This window comes from Rhinichthys klamathensis, unplaced genomic scaffold (assembly GCF_029890125.1).
Source record: "Rhinichthys klamathensis goyatoka isolate OS25496 unplaced genomic scaffold, OSU_Roscu_1.1 h1tg000015l_1, whole genome shotgun sequence".
In the NCBI taxonomy this organism is placed as follows: domain Eukaryota; kingdom Metazoa; phylum Chordata; class Actinopteri; order Cypriniformes; family Leuciscidae; genus Rhinichthys; species Rhinichthys klamathensis.
In genome coordinates, this window is record NW_026606567.1 from 328,780 (window position 1) to 345,986 (window position 17,207).

General features: G+C 37.6%; 1 protein-coding gene across 1 annotated transcript; it reads right to left on the minus strand.

The window, feature by feature from the left end:
• Positions 1–1,829: 1,829 nt before the first annotated feature.
• ldlra (low density lipoprotein receptor a) lies at positions 1,830–12,401 on the minus strand. The gene is made up of 18 exons (XM_056271861.1): positions 12,265–12,401; positions 9,545–9,667; positions 8,782–8,904; positions 8,324–8,701; positions 7,657–7,779; positions 7,430–7,552; positions 7,196–7,315; positions 6,811–6,936; positions 6,559–6,730; positions 6,226–6,453; positions 6,018–6,136; positions 5,798–5,937; positions 5,576–5,717; positions 5,338–5,481; positions 5,022–5,237; positions 4,770–4,850; positions 2,757–2,920; positions 1,830–2,591 (listed from the first exon to the last, which is right to left on the minus strand). The coding sequence occupies exons 1-18, from the start codon at positions 12,320–12,322 to the stop codon at positions 2,559–2,561; spliced, it is 2,613 nt and encodes an 870-aa protein (XP_056127836.1). The 5' UTR covers positions 12,323–12,401; the 3' UTR covers positions 1,830–2,558.
• Positions 12,402–17,207: the final 4,806 nt, after the last annotated feature.

Here is a 17,207-nt window from a genome sequence, read left to right on the forward strand (position 1 = left end):
GTTTTCAACATTGATGATAATAATAATAATAAATGTTCCTTGAGCATCAAATCATCATATTAGATTAGAATGATTACTGAAGGCTCATGTCACGTGACAGAAGACTGGAGTCACGTGACAGAAGACTGGAGTAATGATGCTGAAAATTCAGCTTTGATCACAGGAATAAATTACATTTCAAAACATACTGCAACAGAAACCAGTTAATTTAAATTGTAATAATATTTCACAGTATTACTGTTTTTACTGTATATTTGATCAAATAAACGCAGCCTAGTCAGCATAAGAGACTTCTTTTTAAAACATTTGAAAAAATCCCACCAGCCCCAATCTATTGAACAGGTGTAAATACATAGATTAGATCAGGGATAGGCAACGTCGATCCTGGAGTGCCGCTGTTCTGCAGAGTTTAGCTCCAACCCTAATCAAACACACCCGAGCAAGCTAATCAATGTCTTCAGGATGCTAAAGGCTGGCGAGTTTATATCAGGGTTGGAGCTAAACTCTGCAGGACAGCGGCACTCCAGGATCGACGTTGCCTATCCCTGGATTAGATAGATACATTTGAAAGATTAGGATTAAAACAAATGATTGTGTTTTTATCTTCTGTAGTAACCACCCACGATGCACACCTTGAACTTTGCTTGTAAAATAAAGCTGTAGTAGCCTACATTCACATGAAATCCCGCCCACCTGATTCCATGCCTTGTTTTCTGGTCGCCCCACACAGTACTCAAAGGAGCGCCAGAAACATGAACGATAACAAAACATTTTGGGGGTAGAGCTGTTTGCCCAGTTGCCTTAGTCAAAAACATGTACAGGTCACGGAGGTCCTACCCACCGGCCCCACTTTTCCCAGGATGTCTGTAAATCATGGGGTCTTCTCATGGGGCAAGTGTGTTTTGAAAACTGAGACGTGGGCTGTGTGGGGCCTTTCCTAGAAATGCCTTTCCTGGAAATAAATTTCCTAGAATACCAGAAGTCATGGATTTATTATCGTTCCTTTGTGGTTTTACAGGTCACTCTCTTCCTGAATTATATATGCATCCAGAAGAAAAGTGGTCTCATTTATAAGCACAGTCACTTGTAAAATAAATAAATAAATAAAATAAAAATAAAAGGCCTTTGTAGGTTCACATTTGCCTTTGTTATGTGTTTTTTCTTTTTCTTTCAGAAGTCTTTTTCAGTCTGGGCCTCATGTGCTCCATATGAAGGTTTACAAAGCTGATCTCATGGATTTGACCATTTGATCATCTGATCTGCTGAAACTGATCCTCATAGGCCTTTTCAGTTTTCATTCTAACTTCACTTTACTGAAGCCATGAAATGTACTGGATATATATTGGATTATTTTGTAATTAAGCAGCCCTGGAAAATGTTTGTCATGACAAAATTACAACATTAAAAACACAAAACCGGTATAGTAAAATCTTCAAAATATTTATTTCAAGTAAGGATTACACACAGGTCAAAAACAGTTGTGATTGGCTTTTTATAAAAATGCATCAGATTAATTAATAAATCAGAATACGTTTTTTTATTCAAATAAACAACTGACATAGTACACAGCAAAGAAAGCCAATTATCATCCAAAATAAATACAACATTTCTTTATATACAATACTGTATACTTAAAAATACAAATGCAATATATATATAACATATGACATAATAAACATATTTACATAGACAAATAAATTATTTACACATTCACATAGAGAATGTAAAACAAATGTGTCACATCGCCATGATTACAATATGTTTGAAATAAAAATGAAAGTATTTACCATGAATCTTCCACATTTTCACCACAGTAAATTCAGATTAATTGCTGAGATAAAGAGAAACTATATCAATACTGCATATGAGAAAGTATTTTTATCGTGAACAAGCAGTTTCATATGTAACGTTGACCATTTTGGCACAAAAAAAAACAAAACAAAAACAGGATGACAGCAATTGGTGTAAACAATGGCATAAAACATTAGGAACACAAACTTGACAGCTTATGACAGTAAATGGTCTATTTTTGCATAAAATATTCAAATGTACTGTATCTTTAATTAATTAAAATATATGAACCAAATATTTTGGAAAACGTTAATGGTATGCAATGTAATTTTTGATCCCTCCAAAAAAAAACAAAAAAAACTTTTAAAATACATATAAAATTTATTTTAACTCTTTAAAATATACTAATACATATTCTATTTACAATAACTTATCATGGACATCTCATGAAAATAAAACCTTGATTTGTAAGTGCTGTTAAAATTGATCACTATATATAATCTTGATATTATTTATATATAGTGAAGTGTTAAGCAGCCTTGATAAGCTGAGGTTGTTGTTGTTTGAGGTTTCTTTGTTTTCATGTTTTTTTTTAGTCTGTCCTGAATTGTTTTTGCACTGATTGCCTTGTGTGGAAAGGTGGTTTGTATCTCCATTGTTCCACAAATGTTGTTTTGCTGAAGAACTGACTTCCAAGTTGGTAAGACATCAAATAAGGCTCTACTCTTGAAACGTTGTCAGTTTCAGCATGGACCACTATGTCATCATCATATTTCATCATCAAGATTCACAATCTGTCTCTGTAGAAGCCAAATAAGACCATAATTATTAGACACATCAGTTACCTTATATACCAGACAGTCATCCAAATAGGATATTAGTAAACTTAGATGTTCTAAGACATTATCTAAAGCTACTATCATGAAGATTGTGTTCAGTAGTCAGTAGATATTTATAAAACTTACCTGCGGGTAAATATAGCCATCAGAACTACGGTTTCTGCATAAGTGCACCTGGTCCTCAGTGGTCTTTTGATAAACCGGGTTGTCAAAGTGGATGCTGTTGGTATTTTTCTGACGCCACTTTCTCCAGAACAGCACAGCGCCTCCCACAACCAAACACAGGATTGCTTTGAGAAGATAATAAGACATTCAGATTAGAATAGGAGTTTTAAAGTGATGGAATAGATAAGAGAATAGAATGTTTTGAAGAGTATCGCACCGTTACAAAACCAAGTGAGTTGCTTTGCTGTCCATGTAGCATCATAACCATCATGGAAGCTCATCAGTGACTTATTTTGAATGTTCTACATTGGCAGCAACACTACGCACGCCCTACACAAACAGCTCTCCTTACGTGACTCACAACTGATTTCAATAGAGTTTGCCATTAACATGTCGCTAAACTAATGCTCTAATATGCATTAAAAAAATGAATGAAATATATTTATAATAAATATTTCTCTCGCTGTGTCCACCATCTTGAATTATTTTTTTGTCTGAGCTCATTGTAATGCTTTATGGAATGGTCTTCGTTGCGAAGGATTTATATGATGCTTTAGAATTTGGCTAGAATGATGTATCTTAGGAGGCGGCATAATTGAAGTCAACATAAAATGGAAATTCATCATCAATTTTCTAAATGCATGTTATTGATTTTTTGGTGAATTATTTCTAAGTGTAAATGTTACTTTTTTTACATTCTAGTTGTTAATAGTCATAAATGTCACAACTTGATATTTCGGTGAAGACGACAGACTTCTCTCTGGTGATGTATGCTGGACTCCTCCAATCATTTCATTCCCATAAACCCCACCCCTCTCGACTGCAAGCTTGTATTGAGATCTGCCTCCATCCAACCAACAACCGATGAATAGAACCAATTTCCCATCCTACATTTTTTTCTTTTAGATAATTCCAGTTCACCTGGATGTATATCACAATACAGAAGAAAATATCTATTGATACCTCCGTTACATCATGACTTTCAGTCGCTTACCAATTGAAACAGCCTCTGGGCCAGATGTACTAACGCTTTTGTGCCCACTTCAGGCGTATTTGTTTCGCAAAGTGCGCATAAAACCATGGCGAGATATGTACGAATGGGACGCACCGAGATGAAAGCGCAGACTGCCTGTCGCGGTAACTGAAAATGGCAAAATACGCTTTTCGTGTCATGCATATGCATTCATGGGATGGTCAAGGGGAAAGTGGGAGTGTCACATAAAGAGATGGGGGGGGGGAGCGTAAACTGCGCCTAATTATGTATTCCGCGTTATGTACAGAAAAAGCCGGTGAAAGCGCGCCTCTATTTTGCGCTGAAAATTCTCCGCCTCTTAAAACCAGGTGTAACTTAGAAAGCGGGTTTCCTGGCATATGCCTCCTTGTGAAATGGCAGCAGTAATCCGAGCAAGACGAAGACTTAGGCTAAGGAGACGAGCTGAAAAGATTTTTGCCACAAGAATCACACTTTTTCAGTTGAGTGAAAACGAAATCATTAAGCGTTACAGATTAAGCAGCTATAGGCAATTTTACAGTTACTGGAAGAAATCAAAGATGACATCGAATGTCCGACTCAGCGTTCACATTCCATTCCAGCAGTTGTTAAACTCCTCGCTACATTACAATTATTGGCATCAGGATCATTTCAAACAGTCATAGCATCAGCAGTGAGAGGAGGAGGCCCATTCATTTGCGCGTTTAAATAAGCGCAATTTAAGGTATAGTGGGTGGGGACAGGTGCTGATTACCTGATGAACTGCAGGTTTGGTACATAACACGCACACTGCGGTTTCACATCAAGCGCTTTCTGTGTCTTGGTCATGGTGCTATTAATGCTGCGTTCTCAAATGTACGTACATCTGGCCCTCAGTGTCCAGAGCACATCTTCATAAACCCTTAAAATGTGTAGGTAACTCACTAGTTTTTATAACACAGCATATCTTTTCTTTGCCTTAGCATTTGGACTAAAGCACTCACCAAGAGGAACCACAATGTACAAGGCCCACGGTGTGGAAGATGATGGTTCGGAGACAGCTTTAACATTACCATAGTTGTCATCTAAGGAGAAATCACAAACATTTTTAAAACAGTTTTCACAAATTTCAACGAAACTGTAATATCACCTTGAGGAATCCCTGGGGTCTTGAGATTAAGGTTTGTCTGATTTCGCTAGGAAAAGGAGAAGACCGGGACAGAGGGTAATGTCTGGGTGGATAAAGCAAGACATACCTGTCTGGGTGGATAAAGGAAGTTTAGTTGTGGTTTGGGAAGGCTTGAATGGGGCAGCTTGAGTGGGTCGGTTAGGGGTCACAGGAGCAGGAGTGGTTGAAGGTTGCGCATTGGTAGTGGAAGGGCCAGCAGATTTTGGTGTCATCTTTGAAGGTACTTGAGTATGACTAGTTGGAACTATTTCAGGCCTGACAGGAGATGCTGGTGTGACAACAGCTGTTCAAAATAAAAACACAATTATTGGATTTAGGAATCAACAGGATTTACATTAATAACCTAATCCCAGTCCTGACAACAAGCACCAAATCTGACTTGCCTGGAATACATTTTCTCATGTCTTCGGCCAACATCATGTTGTCTGGGCAGGCACATGTGTACTTGGGTGAGAATCTATTGATTTGAGGGGCAGCAAGGCACAGGAACTCACAGCGACCGTTGTTGACCTTGCACCAGTTGATTCCTGGTAGGACATTCAGAGTTCAGAAGAATTTAGTTTTGGATGGATACTAACTCACTGAATGGTAACTTTGATGGCTATATAAAGGCCAACATACCAATGGGCTGTTTGAGGTTGTGGTACAGGACAATGTCCTCTGGGGATGAGAGGTGTTCGGCCACTTTTGTGATGTCTCCTCCAGTCACACGATTTGCACTTAGAATTGCGTTATTGCTCACGTCCGTCCAAAACACTCTCTCCTGAAGATGAAGAATTCTTGATTGAGCATTAAGATAACCTCCTAAAAAAGGTCTTTCAACAAGTTCAAATGGAGTATTACCTCAAAAACAGTGAGACCCAGTGGGTGAGCAAGTTTGCCTTGGTCAACGATTAGTGTACGCCGACCGCCTCCCTGTACGCTGATGCTGGAGAGAGTATGAAGTTTGGAGTCAACCCAGTACAGACGCTGGTTCAAAAGGTCTATGTATGAGAAAGGACCAAAGTTACCAAATGTACACTTAAACACAGTTGACCAGTTAAGCAAGTGGACAAGTTCATACCAAGGGTTATTCCGTTGGGCCAGACAATGTTATCCGTAACTAGGGCACTACGGTCCCCTCCATTAAGACCACCTCTCTCAATCTTGGCTGATGTGCCCCAATCAGTCCAGAACATGAAGCTACAACATATCGGAGAAGATTTAACATAGTAAATCACTTGCCCACATAGTTTGCCCCTACATTTGAGAGTTTCTGGGACTTGACGTACTTCTGGATAGGGTCGACCACTATAGCACGCGGCTTAGCCAGGTTGTCTTTGAAGAGAGTCTTGCGTCTGCTTCCATCCGCTGTTGCCACAGATATGGCACCTTTGATACTGTCCGTCCAGTAGATGTTTCCATGGATCCAGTCGACAGCAATACCTTCAGGTGCATCTAAGCCACTGCCAATCACAACGGTGTGTTGGGAGGAGTTATCTGCAGTATCCATTGGTGCTCTATGAAAGAAATATAAAATATGACACTAGGCACCGGTCTGTTTGGCAACAAGCAATCCTAAAGAGACCCAAAACTGGCCATAAGTCCAAAGATCCTCTCTTTACCTGTATATCTTTTTGAGGGATAAATCCGACCAGTAGATCTCCCTGGAAGCAATATTCATATCCAGCGCCACAACGTTCTTCAGGCGGGGAATAACACGTGCATACTCGCTACGATCCAGGGTCATCTTCCTTATCTCATGCCGATTAGTGAAAAATAAGTAGGCAATGGTTCCTGTAAAATCATGTTTGTGAGTATGAGTTTGTCAGTATGTGACCATGGAAAAGGACAATTTGAAAGTTTAAAATCTGTACCAATAGCTTTGCAGGCCTTGCTGGCTGGGTCCACCTGGTAGCCATCTTCACACTCACACTTGTAACTACCAATCTGGTTGACACAGATTTGGCTGCAGGTGTCTGGGTTGGCACACTCATCGATGTCTGAAGAAATCAAACAAAAATGAGGGCTTGAAGTCATTCTGCTGCATCAATACGGTGTCCGTAAAAGCACTGAATCATGACAGCATGGACTTACTGAACAAACTCTAACCTTATTTCCAGCTCAGAAAAAGCAAATAAGTATGAAGTCCATATTAAATCATTCTTTGAACTGGATCTGCACCAAGGTCTGTTATCAGAGGACAAACAGCCTATGGCCAGATTTTCTGTTTCAGTATGGGAACCAATTTCAGATTCTTACCTTCGCAACGCCTCTTGTTCATCAATTGGAAGCCAGTGGGACACAGACACTCATAACCAATCTTCAGGTCATTACAGATATGAGAGCAACCACCGTTGTTGTAAAGACACTCGTTAGAATCTGTGAATTTAAAAATCACAAATTGTAGCACAGACTGGCTTTTGCTCTGAAACCTTGTCAAAAAGATCCAGGTCTACAAAGGCAATAGGCCTATTTGAATGCCGCGATACTTACCGCATTCTCGCAATGGCTCATCGGACCAATCTCTACAGTCTCGTTTATTGTTGCAAACTTTTTCCATGCCGATGCATTCACCGCTGCGGCACTTAAACCTGTGTGGTGGATCACAATGGGTCGCTGCAATTCAGAGAGGAGAAAAATAAGTGTTGCATATCAGAGTAACACCTAAACCATATGTTTTGCATATCAATTATGTAAAGGACATAATTCGTATGGTTTACCATTAACACAGCCCAGCTCATCACTCAAATCTTTGCAGTCATTTATGTGGTTGCACTGCAGGCTGCCGTGGATGCAAGATCCGTCGCCACATTGGAACTCATCCGGTCGGCATGTGGGCAAGGCTGTTCATATGGAAAAAGTAAAATATTTCATGATGTCTTGAGGAACATTTTATTAAAGGCTTGGTTTCAATTTCTACTGTGTAGCTGTCCACAATCCTGCTCCCACTAACTGTACACTAAACATCAAATATCTTCTGAATGACTTTGATTTTGCATTCATTGTGGACAGACAAAGATTATCACTGGAAACAAAAATTGCATTTACTGTGGAATTCTATGGGGAAGACATTTTTGAGGACAGATATGCTTTGTTTTGTTTTTTTGTTAATAATAGTTATCCTTCTATACTAAATGTGCACTGTGAAGTTGTCTTTAATCATCCTTTTAGTAGTGGTAAAACCAATCTAGGACGAATGAGACACTGGTTATGCATTATTATTCAAGGTAATTCTTGTGGGTCTTTTCTCTATGCAAACAGATCCTTCATGCAAAGATTATCTGCATGTCAGTTCGACAGCGCTCAACTTGTATTGACCCGGGAACATTCCATTGAGAATAGCAGGATGAATTGGCAAATGTAATATCAACAAGTCTTATTTCTTACAGCAGTTTTTCTCATCTGAGCGATCCAAGCAGTCTTCTCCCCCATCGCATTTCCAGCTACTGTGTATGCATTCCCCACTGCCACAATGAAATTCCATAGAGGAGCATGGATTTTTGGTAGGTTTAGGCGTCCCTGGGCTGCATTTCTGAGGCAGTTCGTCGGAGCCATCAGCACAGTCGGCATCTCCGTCGCAGACCCACAATCGAGGCACACACTGTGCATTGTTGCACCTGAAGGAGGTTGAGCTACACGTGGTGGGCTGACAGGAGACTTCATCACTGCCGTCGTCACAGTCTATCTCACCATCACACACAAACGCAGTCGTCACACACTGGTCATTGCCACACCTGAATTCGCCCTCCAGACACCGCCGAGGAGCTGTAAGTGGTGATGGAGATTTTCAACACACATGCACACTGGCAGCATCATAAAGATTTACATTTCAAGATGTCACTCACCACAGCCTTCCTCATCCGCACTATTCTCACAGTCCGCTTTGCCGTCACACTTCCAAGTCTTTGGCACGCACTGGTTTAGTCGCCCACCACAACTGAATTCACTGGGTCTGCAGGTCCTCATCGCTAAAAGAGAGTGAAAAAACGAGATTTTGTACAAATGTGAGTGTTGCTACTAGATAGGGATGTACAATATATCCATATCAGTTAGCAGCATTTTCTTTTTTTAGATGCCAGTCGATATTGGATATTTAATTCATGCTCTTTCCAGCTTATTTTTAAATTTAGATGACCTTTTTACACCTCAACAACCTAGCTCTCACTTATTTTTTAACAACACTAAAAATGTAATAACACTATTAAATGTAAAATGGATAATCTCAAAGTGAATTTTACTTTTAGCTTGTTTTAACAAAATAATAGAGAATTTTAAGTATCAAACATAACATCAAAATAATGATCAGCTTATATGTATGGGCTAGAAACAGAGATAGCCCTATCAAATTCATTTTCTGTACGTGTGCCCACAACATTTTTGAAGTAATACATTCCTTTCAGCTAACAATAAGAGTTTATCATTTTCACCTATAGATTAACATAGTTAACCACATTGAAATACTTTTTTTACAATACGCCCCCTCACAATCAGTGCAAGAAGATTTTACTGAAAGCTTGCAGATTCCATTTGCGCCTACTGTCGTTAATGTTACACCAACATACTTCTTCTTCAGGACATTTGACTAATCTTAGGTGGAGGAAGACTTACAGCAGGCAGCAGGAAGTTCATCAGTGCCGTCTCCACAGTCATCAGCTTCATCACAAACCCATCTGGATGTGATGCACTTTCCATTGCCACACTTGTACTGCCGTGGATCACAAGTCAAGACACCTGACAGATGGACACATAAGTGATGCTTCACATAAATGACAAGAATTTTCTAACATCTTAAGCCAGCTATTTTAGTAATTTGTGGTCACATTAAAGAGCTAAAATACCAGGGGGCTAGGACTGAATTAATCACTTTTGCACCTTATATTGTCTATAAGACATCTTCCTTGGTCCTGCTATCTAAGCATATCACAATACACAGTCTAGTGCTAAGACTGGGAAGGGGAACTGATTTCAACAAGCATTGAAACAAGTTTTTCCTGCTTTGTTACCCAAAAATGGGTGTCTAGTCTTAGTTCTGGAGCATGCGTGCATGCACTATGCACTATACATGCACTTAAGCTGCATGTAAAATGGCTGACTTTTAGTGAAAGTAGTAACCATTTTAATTGATGATACAATCAAACAAAAATACCTAAAGAAGATATTCTGCATATGATGAAGACTTATGTGACGTTTATTAGAGTCTATTCAAAGCCGTCAGGATATTCTTTAACAGGATGTTCTTTTTTGCTTCAAAAGTAGCAAAATTGCTGTACACACAACCTTATCACTTTTGTAATAAATTTCAATAAACAATGCATTTGTTAACAGAATTGATATTATTAGATAAACATTTGTAGTTTTAAAATAAATAAATCACAAAAAAACAGCTCTTACATCAAGTAGTATAGTTCATTAGCCTTACTGTAGGTTTGCTAAGCAATGCAGCAACTTCACACTATATTCACAATATAGAAAAATATTAACTTTATCGACCATTTTACAACACCTTCAAACTGGGATCATCCAATAAGGATTCAGGGTTTTATTTTATCATTCAAATGTGAACATAAAACTTTATTAATGATTACAGAAATTTAACATGTAGACAGGTCTTATCTGTATTGAAAGACAAACCTTCCATTGATATAAAACTCTGTTTATGACCTTGCTTTGACATCACACATCATCTCTCCAAAGCACAATGCATTGTTCATTGTTTACAGACACGGTTGAAGTTGGTGGCCACAAAATGCAATGTGGCTGTTTGCTTTTTTCATGGACATCATTCTCGACACTCAATGCGTCTGATTATCTAAACAGTCTATACTATCAAGATATCTTCACGGTGGATCAAAACACTTGGAAGCCAATCCAACGGAGTTATGTATCTGCTTTATCATATTGCATCGGAAACTATAATGCATAAGTGATATCTTCAAGAAACCTTCTGGCCTACGAGAAGGCTATCTTTTCATTTAATGGAGTATTTGTGGTCTATTGTTCTTGCTTTGCTAGAGTCTGCATGGCATCAACATAAGAGAGTAAAGGAGCATATCTTTCTCTAATATATCTTTCAACTTTCTCCCATGTGAATGAGGTTAACAGTGTTCAATAAAACCATCAGTGCTGTTGTCTACCTATAAAATGATCTGTCCGACCATAACAGTTAGGTCAACATAAATGTAGTGTACATGGGTGAATCTCACGAGACCTGTTAATAATATGAAGTTTGAAGCCTGTCTAAGCTTACATCTACAATTACACCCGAACATACTGTAGCTACAGCTGAAGGTAATGATGACTGTATGCATGTAGGTTTTTATTGTGTTTTATAGATGTTTTTCTAGAAAAAGAATGCCAAAAATGACATCTCAACAAAAAAACATCTAAACAATAGCAGCTATTCAAGTATCCCTCCTCAGCTTATTCGGTTCATCTTCACCGATCCAGAAAGACCTGCCAAACCAACACTGAGAGACCATACGACATAAGTATAGCCATATGTTTCCTTTAAACCTTTATTGTTCTAATCTGACAAAATGAGTAATGCATCTTTTTAGTCAAATGTAAGTTTGAAGCCTGTTTGAAAAGTTTGAAAACTGCAGTTCCTACTGGTTTCTGGTTCATTTCATGGATCTATGCTACTACTGTCCTTATGACATACACTGTAAATGATTCAAAACTTCTGGGAAAGCATGAGTGCGAAATCACTATGGAATGAGGCCCCTATAGCAGAAACATGCACAGTATATACACACACGTGGTTACTGTAAGACTATACTATGTTTTGCCCTGCTTTGTGAGGCTGGAGAATTCATTCATGTTCAGCAAAACAGTAGTGAGTGATGCATAGGTTTACTTTGCATTCAATAGAAAGCAATAACACCTCTGAAAAGCACTCAACATTTAGCATCATTAAACATCAGATTCTAACACATAATAATCTAATCAGAATATATTTCTATATATTTAAAAAAAAATGTATGAGCTAATAAGAGTAGGAAATAATTATGTAAACATCATCAAAGCAGAAAGGGAAATATTATGGTATTTATTAATGCATAATTAGTTATATATAGCCTATATAAAAAATAAACTTTTTGGTTAATCCAACTTTACAGACCAGATCGGCCACTTCATTGTAACTGAATATGTAGAATACTGAAAACAATTTCGAGGTTAAAATACATTTAGCCTATATATAGGCTACTAATAAGATTAGGCTATAACCTATAATAGCTATAAGTAGCCTAGTACGTACGAACAAATAATAAAATGTAATTAATGATCATTAAAGACCCCCTAAAGAAAAAGAAAACCTGTTTACTCACCTGTATGAACAGGACAGAAGAATGTAACTGCCAGTAAAAACATTACTGAGATCCCCATTGTCTCTCAATGAGCTGAAGCCCCTCGTTTCTCTGTTTATTGATGTGGTTTGTATGTTTGTAATAAATAAAAGGCGCTGTTAAAGCAGAAGAAATCCTGTTTGTCTGACGCTGCAGGAGAAATGGTTACTTATGGCATTTGTGTTGTGGTTGTGGTGGTTGAACTTGAACCATTCGAATTTGAACGGGGTACGTAGAGTGGGCGGGGCTTAGTGACTGGGGTGAATCAGAATTAGGTGGTGTGATTTAAGAGTTTCACAATAGAGGGCGTGGTCAAAGTCCACGTCCATCAAAAACAATTCCAGTTTCCTAGTAGAAGTCTAGAGTGATGAGAAATATTCATCAATTACCTGCTTATCGTTTATGGTGGAAAACGTGACGATGATAAGCGTTATGCTAATATATCTGGACGAGACTTCTGCTGTAAACCATTGTAAACATGTAGGCCTATCTGTTCTATCCTGTGAAACCTCTCAAGGCTGACATGTCGTAAAACTAAAATAATCATAAATCTAAGCCCTACTATCTTACATTAATGGTCATATCATATGCCTAGAAAGTAAAAGGAAACCGCAGTCATAAACACATTATAATAATAATAGGCTGTTTGCTTTTCGGTAGATTCTCAGTTATCTTTGTTAGAGTGTTAAAAACCTATAATGCGTTTATGATTAGGCTATTATACAGATGTAGGCGATAGATTAGGCCTATGTAGGATAGAAAACAACAAATAACACTTAGACACATTTTATATAGAATCCATTTCAAACAAATGGGTGCACATATGTAGTATTGTCTATGAAAGTGATCAACATTTTTTTGGCACATTATCTAATGTTTAACTACTAGACAAATTAGCAGCAGGGTAAAAACACTGTGTAAAAAGTACTCAATATAGCCTTGAACTTGTGGCCCGGACGTCATCAGAACACAGAGTCTTCTTAAACTACACTGGACATTCACCAAAACAATGCAATGTTTTCCTGTCATTTTTCCTGTCCGGTCTTGAGTAGATTTTTGAAAATTTCAAGATGTTTTTTAGATAGAAATTGAGGTCAAGATTTTCTCCACAGCATGCATGCTTGGTCCTGGCATGCCAGAAATAATGTTAAGTTACTGAAAGCACATCATAAACCATAAACAGACTTAGTTTGACTAACTTTGCTGTAGGAGGAAAAATATTTGCAAGTTGGAGCTGAAGGCCCCTAGAACCAGTTCTCTTAAATTCTGTTTGTCATCCATGGGAATAGCACAATGATCTTTCAAGTCAAAGGAAGACAAACAAAGTAGTAACTTCACAGTGGTATCCGGGTCTACAAATGAAACCGTTGTGGCCATAAAAATGTAGTTGTATAAGTCATGAGTGTATGAGTAATCAAAAAAAGTAACAGCTGATGTGTTCAAAAGTTTGTGGTCTGTAATTTCCATCAAAGCTGCATTTATATAATCTAAAATACTATAAAACAGTAATATTGTGAAATATTATTGAAATTGAAATTTACTGTTTTCTAATTGAATATTATTTTAAAATGCAATTTTTCCTGTGATGTCAAAGCTGAATTTTCAGCATCATTATTCCAATCTTCAGTGTCACATGATCCTTCAGAAATCACTTTAATATGATGATTTGCTGTTCAAGAAACATTTATTATTATAAATGTTGGGGGGGGGGGGGGGGGGGAGTTTCAGGATTCTTTGATGAATCAAAAGTTCATTTTGTAACATTATAAACGTCTTTACTGTCACTTTTGATCAATTGAATGCATCTTGTATAAATTGATTAATGTTAGTGTAGTTTTAGTTTATATGTGGGTCATTTTGGGTAAGCATAACAGCTTAGAAAAAATAAACAGTATAGAAGAAATAAACTACAAGACTATGAAAAGATATTGCAAAAATGACTTTATTTTCTGCCAGAACGGTTTGTGGTGTGCAAAACACCTACTAGGAAAGTTTGTGTGCAAATAAAAAGTCCAATGTTTGTGTGTAGAGCAAGTGAGGTGAACACGCTTATCTGTTCTCTTTTTTACCTGAAAAACTGCATCTCGCTCCAATCGGAAACCAGATCCGTCACTCTGCCACCCATCACTCACATCAATATAGCTACCGGGAAGCTTCCCAGCTTGTCAAAACAGGAGGAAAAAAAAAACGACAATCCAGTTCTATACGTTTTTAAGCAAAACAAGCCATTTTATACTTGGGTGTAATAAGTAAGTTTCTGATGCTTTATGTTGCCACTAATAGGTTCCAAATGCAAAAAAAAAATCATTGTGAAAGCAAGAATAATGAGTGGAAACAACTCAGCATCAGAAGCAATATCTTATATCAACAATTAAACTCTGCAAATAGAAAGTAATAGCACATAAGTTGTGTTTTCAAGCTTGTTTGGGAGTTTAATGTGTCATTCATGCTTTTTTCACTACACATCCTGCATAGTTTAGTTTGTTTGTAGTAACAGCATTGTCAATGTTGAGAGCGTTATTCTCTGTTTAACCTGCAAACACAATGAATATGAAGTGATTAAAAGAACTGAATATGTAACTTAATATCCCATCAAAAAAGTCATTTTTAAAATATAAAAAGCATGCGGAGCTCCTACATGTCTAACCCTAAAAAAAAAATGTATTTGGCTGGTATAACTTGAGTAGTCAGATTGCGTTAGTCATGAAATAAAAAGCTTTAGTTGAGCAAAAACAGTCAGACTAGATCTTACCATATGATAAAATCTTTACTCAAAGCTTTTTTTTAAACCGAACCCAAATTGACTTTCTTGTAACAAACTGAGCAGGTCTGACAAGTCTTTGATAACCGAACAAACATATTTTATAAGCAAACTCCCACAGTAACCCGGTCAAAATCTCTAGCCCTGACTGCCGATTATGACATCCCGTCAAAGGGGGTGGGATGTTAACAATAAGGTCTCAGTGTTCTCAGGGTCCCAGTGGCCTAGTAAAATACCTCCCCCAGCACCTGATAGGATACAGGACATCTGAACCATGCAGTCATGATGAATACTGTTTTCAGCACAGACTGTCAAAGCAAAACCCCAAAAGATTTAGTATGATCTCGAAGCAGAGACAGAAAATATTTAAGGGCGAATCTCTCAAAACCTGTCATGAACACACCTGGGTCATATGCAATCTCAAAATCAATAGAAAGAAACAGTTATACTTTTGCATAAAGATAATTAGGCTTTTATGAACCATTGACAAATAAGCAATTTCCCCCCCACAATTCTCAAAACAGGCTGTTTTCTAAATTCAAAATAGTTTCTTTTTATAATTTATGGATGAAATATGACTTGGACATGTTTTTGTGTCACCGGTGTTGATAACTGATAAGCTCATTTGCCACACCTTAATTTATCACCAGACCGTGCGCTGCGAGTAACAGAAGGTCTTTGAGAAAATCAGGTTATTTAGTTAGCATGTGCAAACATACACTTAGACCTTGATCAGTTCCATACAAATACAATTTCTTCACCTCCTCTGGCTTTAGCACATTATATTATGTTACAACATTAAATATCATGTATTTGAACGAGATCCGTTCATGGACATTCCTGAACATTGAGGCATATATAATGACAGAATTTCAAAATCAATAACAATTAAAAATGAGTGTGTAACTGAACACATAATGTCCCTTTTGTTGTCTGTTTCACCAAAACGCCCATAGGCATTGGGATCAGGAAACTAAAACACAAAGTAAACTACAATTCTATCGAACTTTTAAATCAAATTATGAATTGGAAGAATATCTCCAGAGTGTGAGAGACACACTTCCTCCTTCACTGTCACAAATACAGCTCAGAGACCTCTACTTCAACAAACTCAACAACTTAATACCGAACTTTACAGCCATGACTGAAGTAGAACAGATAAAGATTATAGTAGGAGAGGGACAGACCGCAGCACTGGCTGCCAGATACGTGTGTGTGTGCCACAGCCTGAGAGACAGCAGGTGAATGTGTGTGTGTGTGTGTCTGACCTCAGTGTGTTTCCCTAATGTCCACCACAGTGACCCTCAGTAATGTGTGTGTGTGTTTTATGTATGTTAAAACACTGTGGTATCAAATGTTCACAGATATTCTAATCTGTTACACTGTTCCCTTGTACAATTAATTTAATTTGTACATTTAAATTTAATTTATGTTATAAAATTTGAGTATTTTGATGTCTTTATAATTCTATGTATTCCAAGCTTTGGCAATATTGTAATATACAGTCATGGCAATAAAGCAATTTGAATTGAATTGAATTGAAGAAGACAGACAGATAGATAGACAGACAGACAGACAGACATACAGATAGATAGATAGATAGATAGACAGACAGACAGATGATAGATAGATAGATAGTAGAAGACAGACAGTTAGATAGATAGACAGATAGATAGTAGAAGACAGACAGACAGATAGACAGTAGAAGACCGACAGATAGATAGACAGACAGACAGACAGATAGATAGACAGATAGATAGATAGTAGAAGACAGACAGTTAGTTAGATAGACATACAGATAGATAGTAGAAGACAGACAGATAGATAGACAGACAGACAGTAGAAGACAGACAGATAGATAGATAGTAGAAGACAGACAGTTAGATAGATAGATAGATAGATAGATAGACAGACATACAGATAGATAGTAGAAGACAGACAGACAGACAGATAGACAGACAGATAGATAGACAGACAGTAGAAGACAGACAGACAGATAGACAGACAGATAGACAGACAGTAGAAGACAGACAGACAGACAGACAGTAGAAGACAGACAGATAGATAGATAGTAGAAGACAGACAGTTAGTTAGATAGATAGACATACAGATAGATAGTAGAAGACAGACAGATAGATAGACAGACAGACAGACAGTAGAAGAC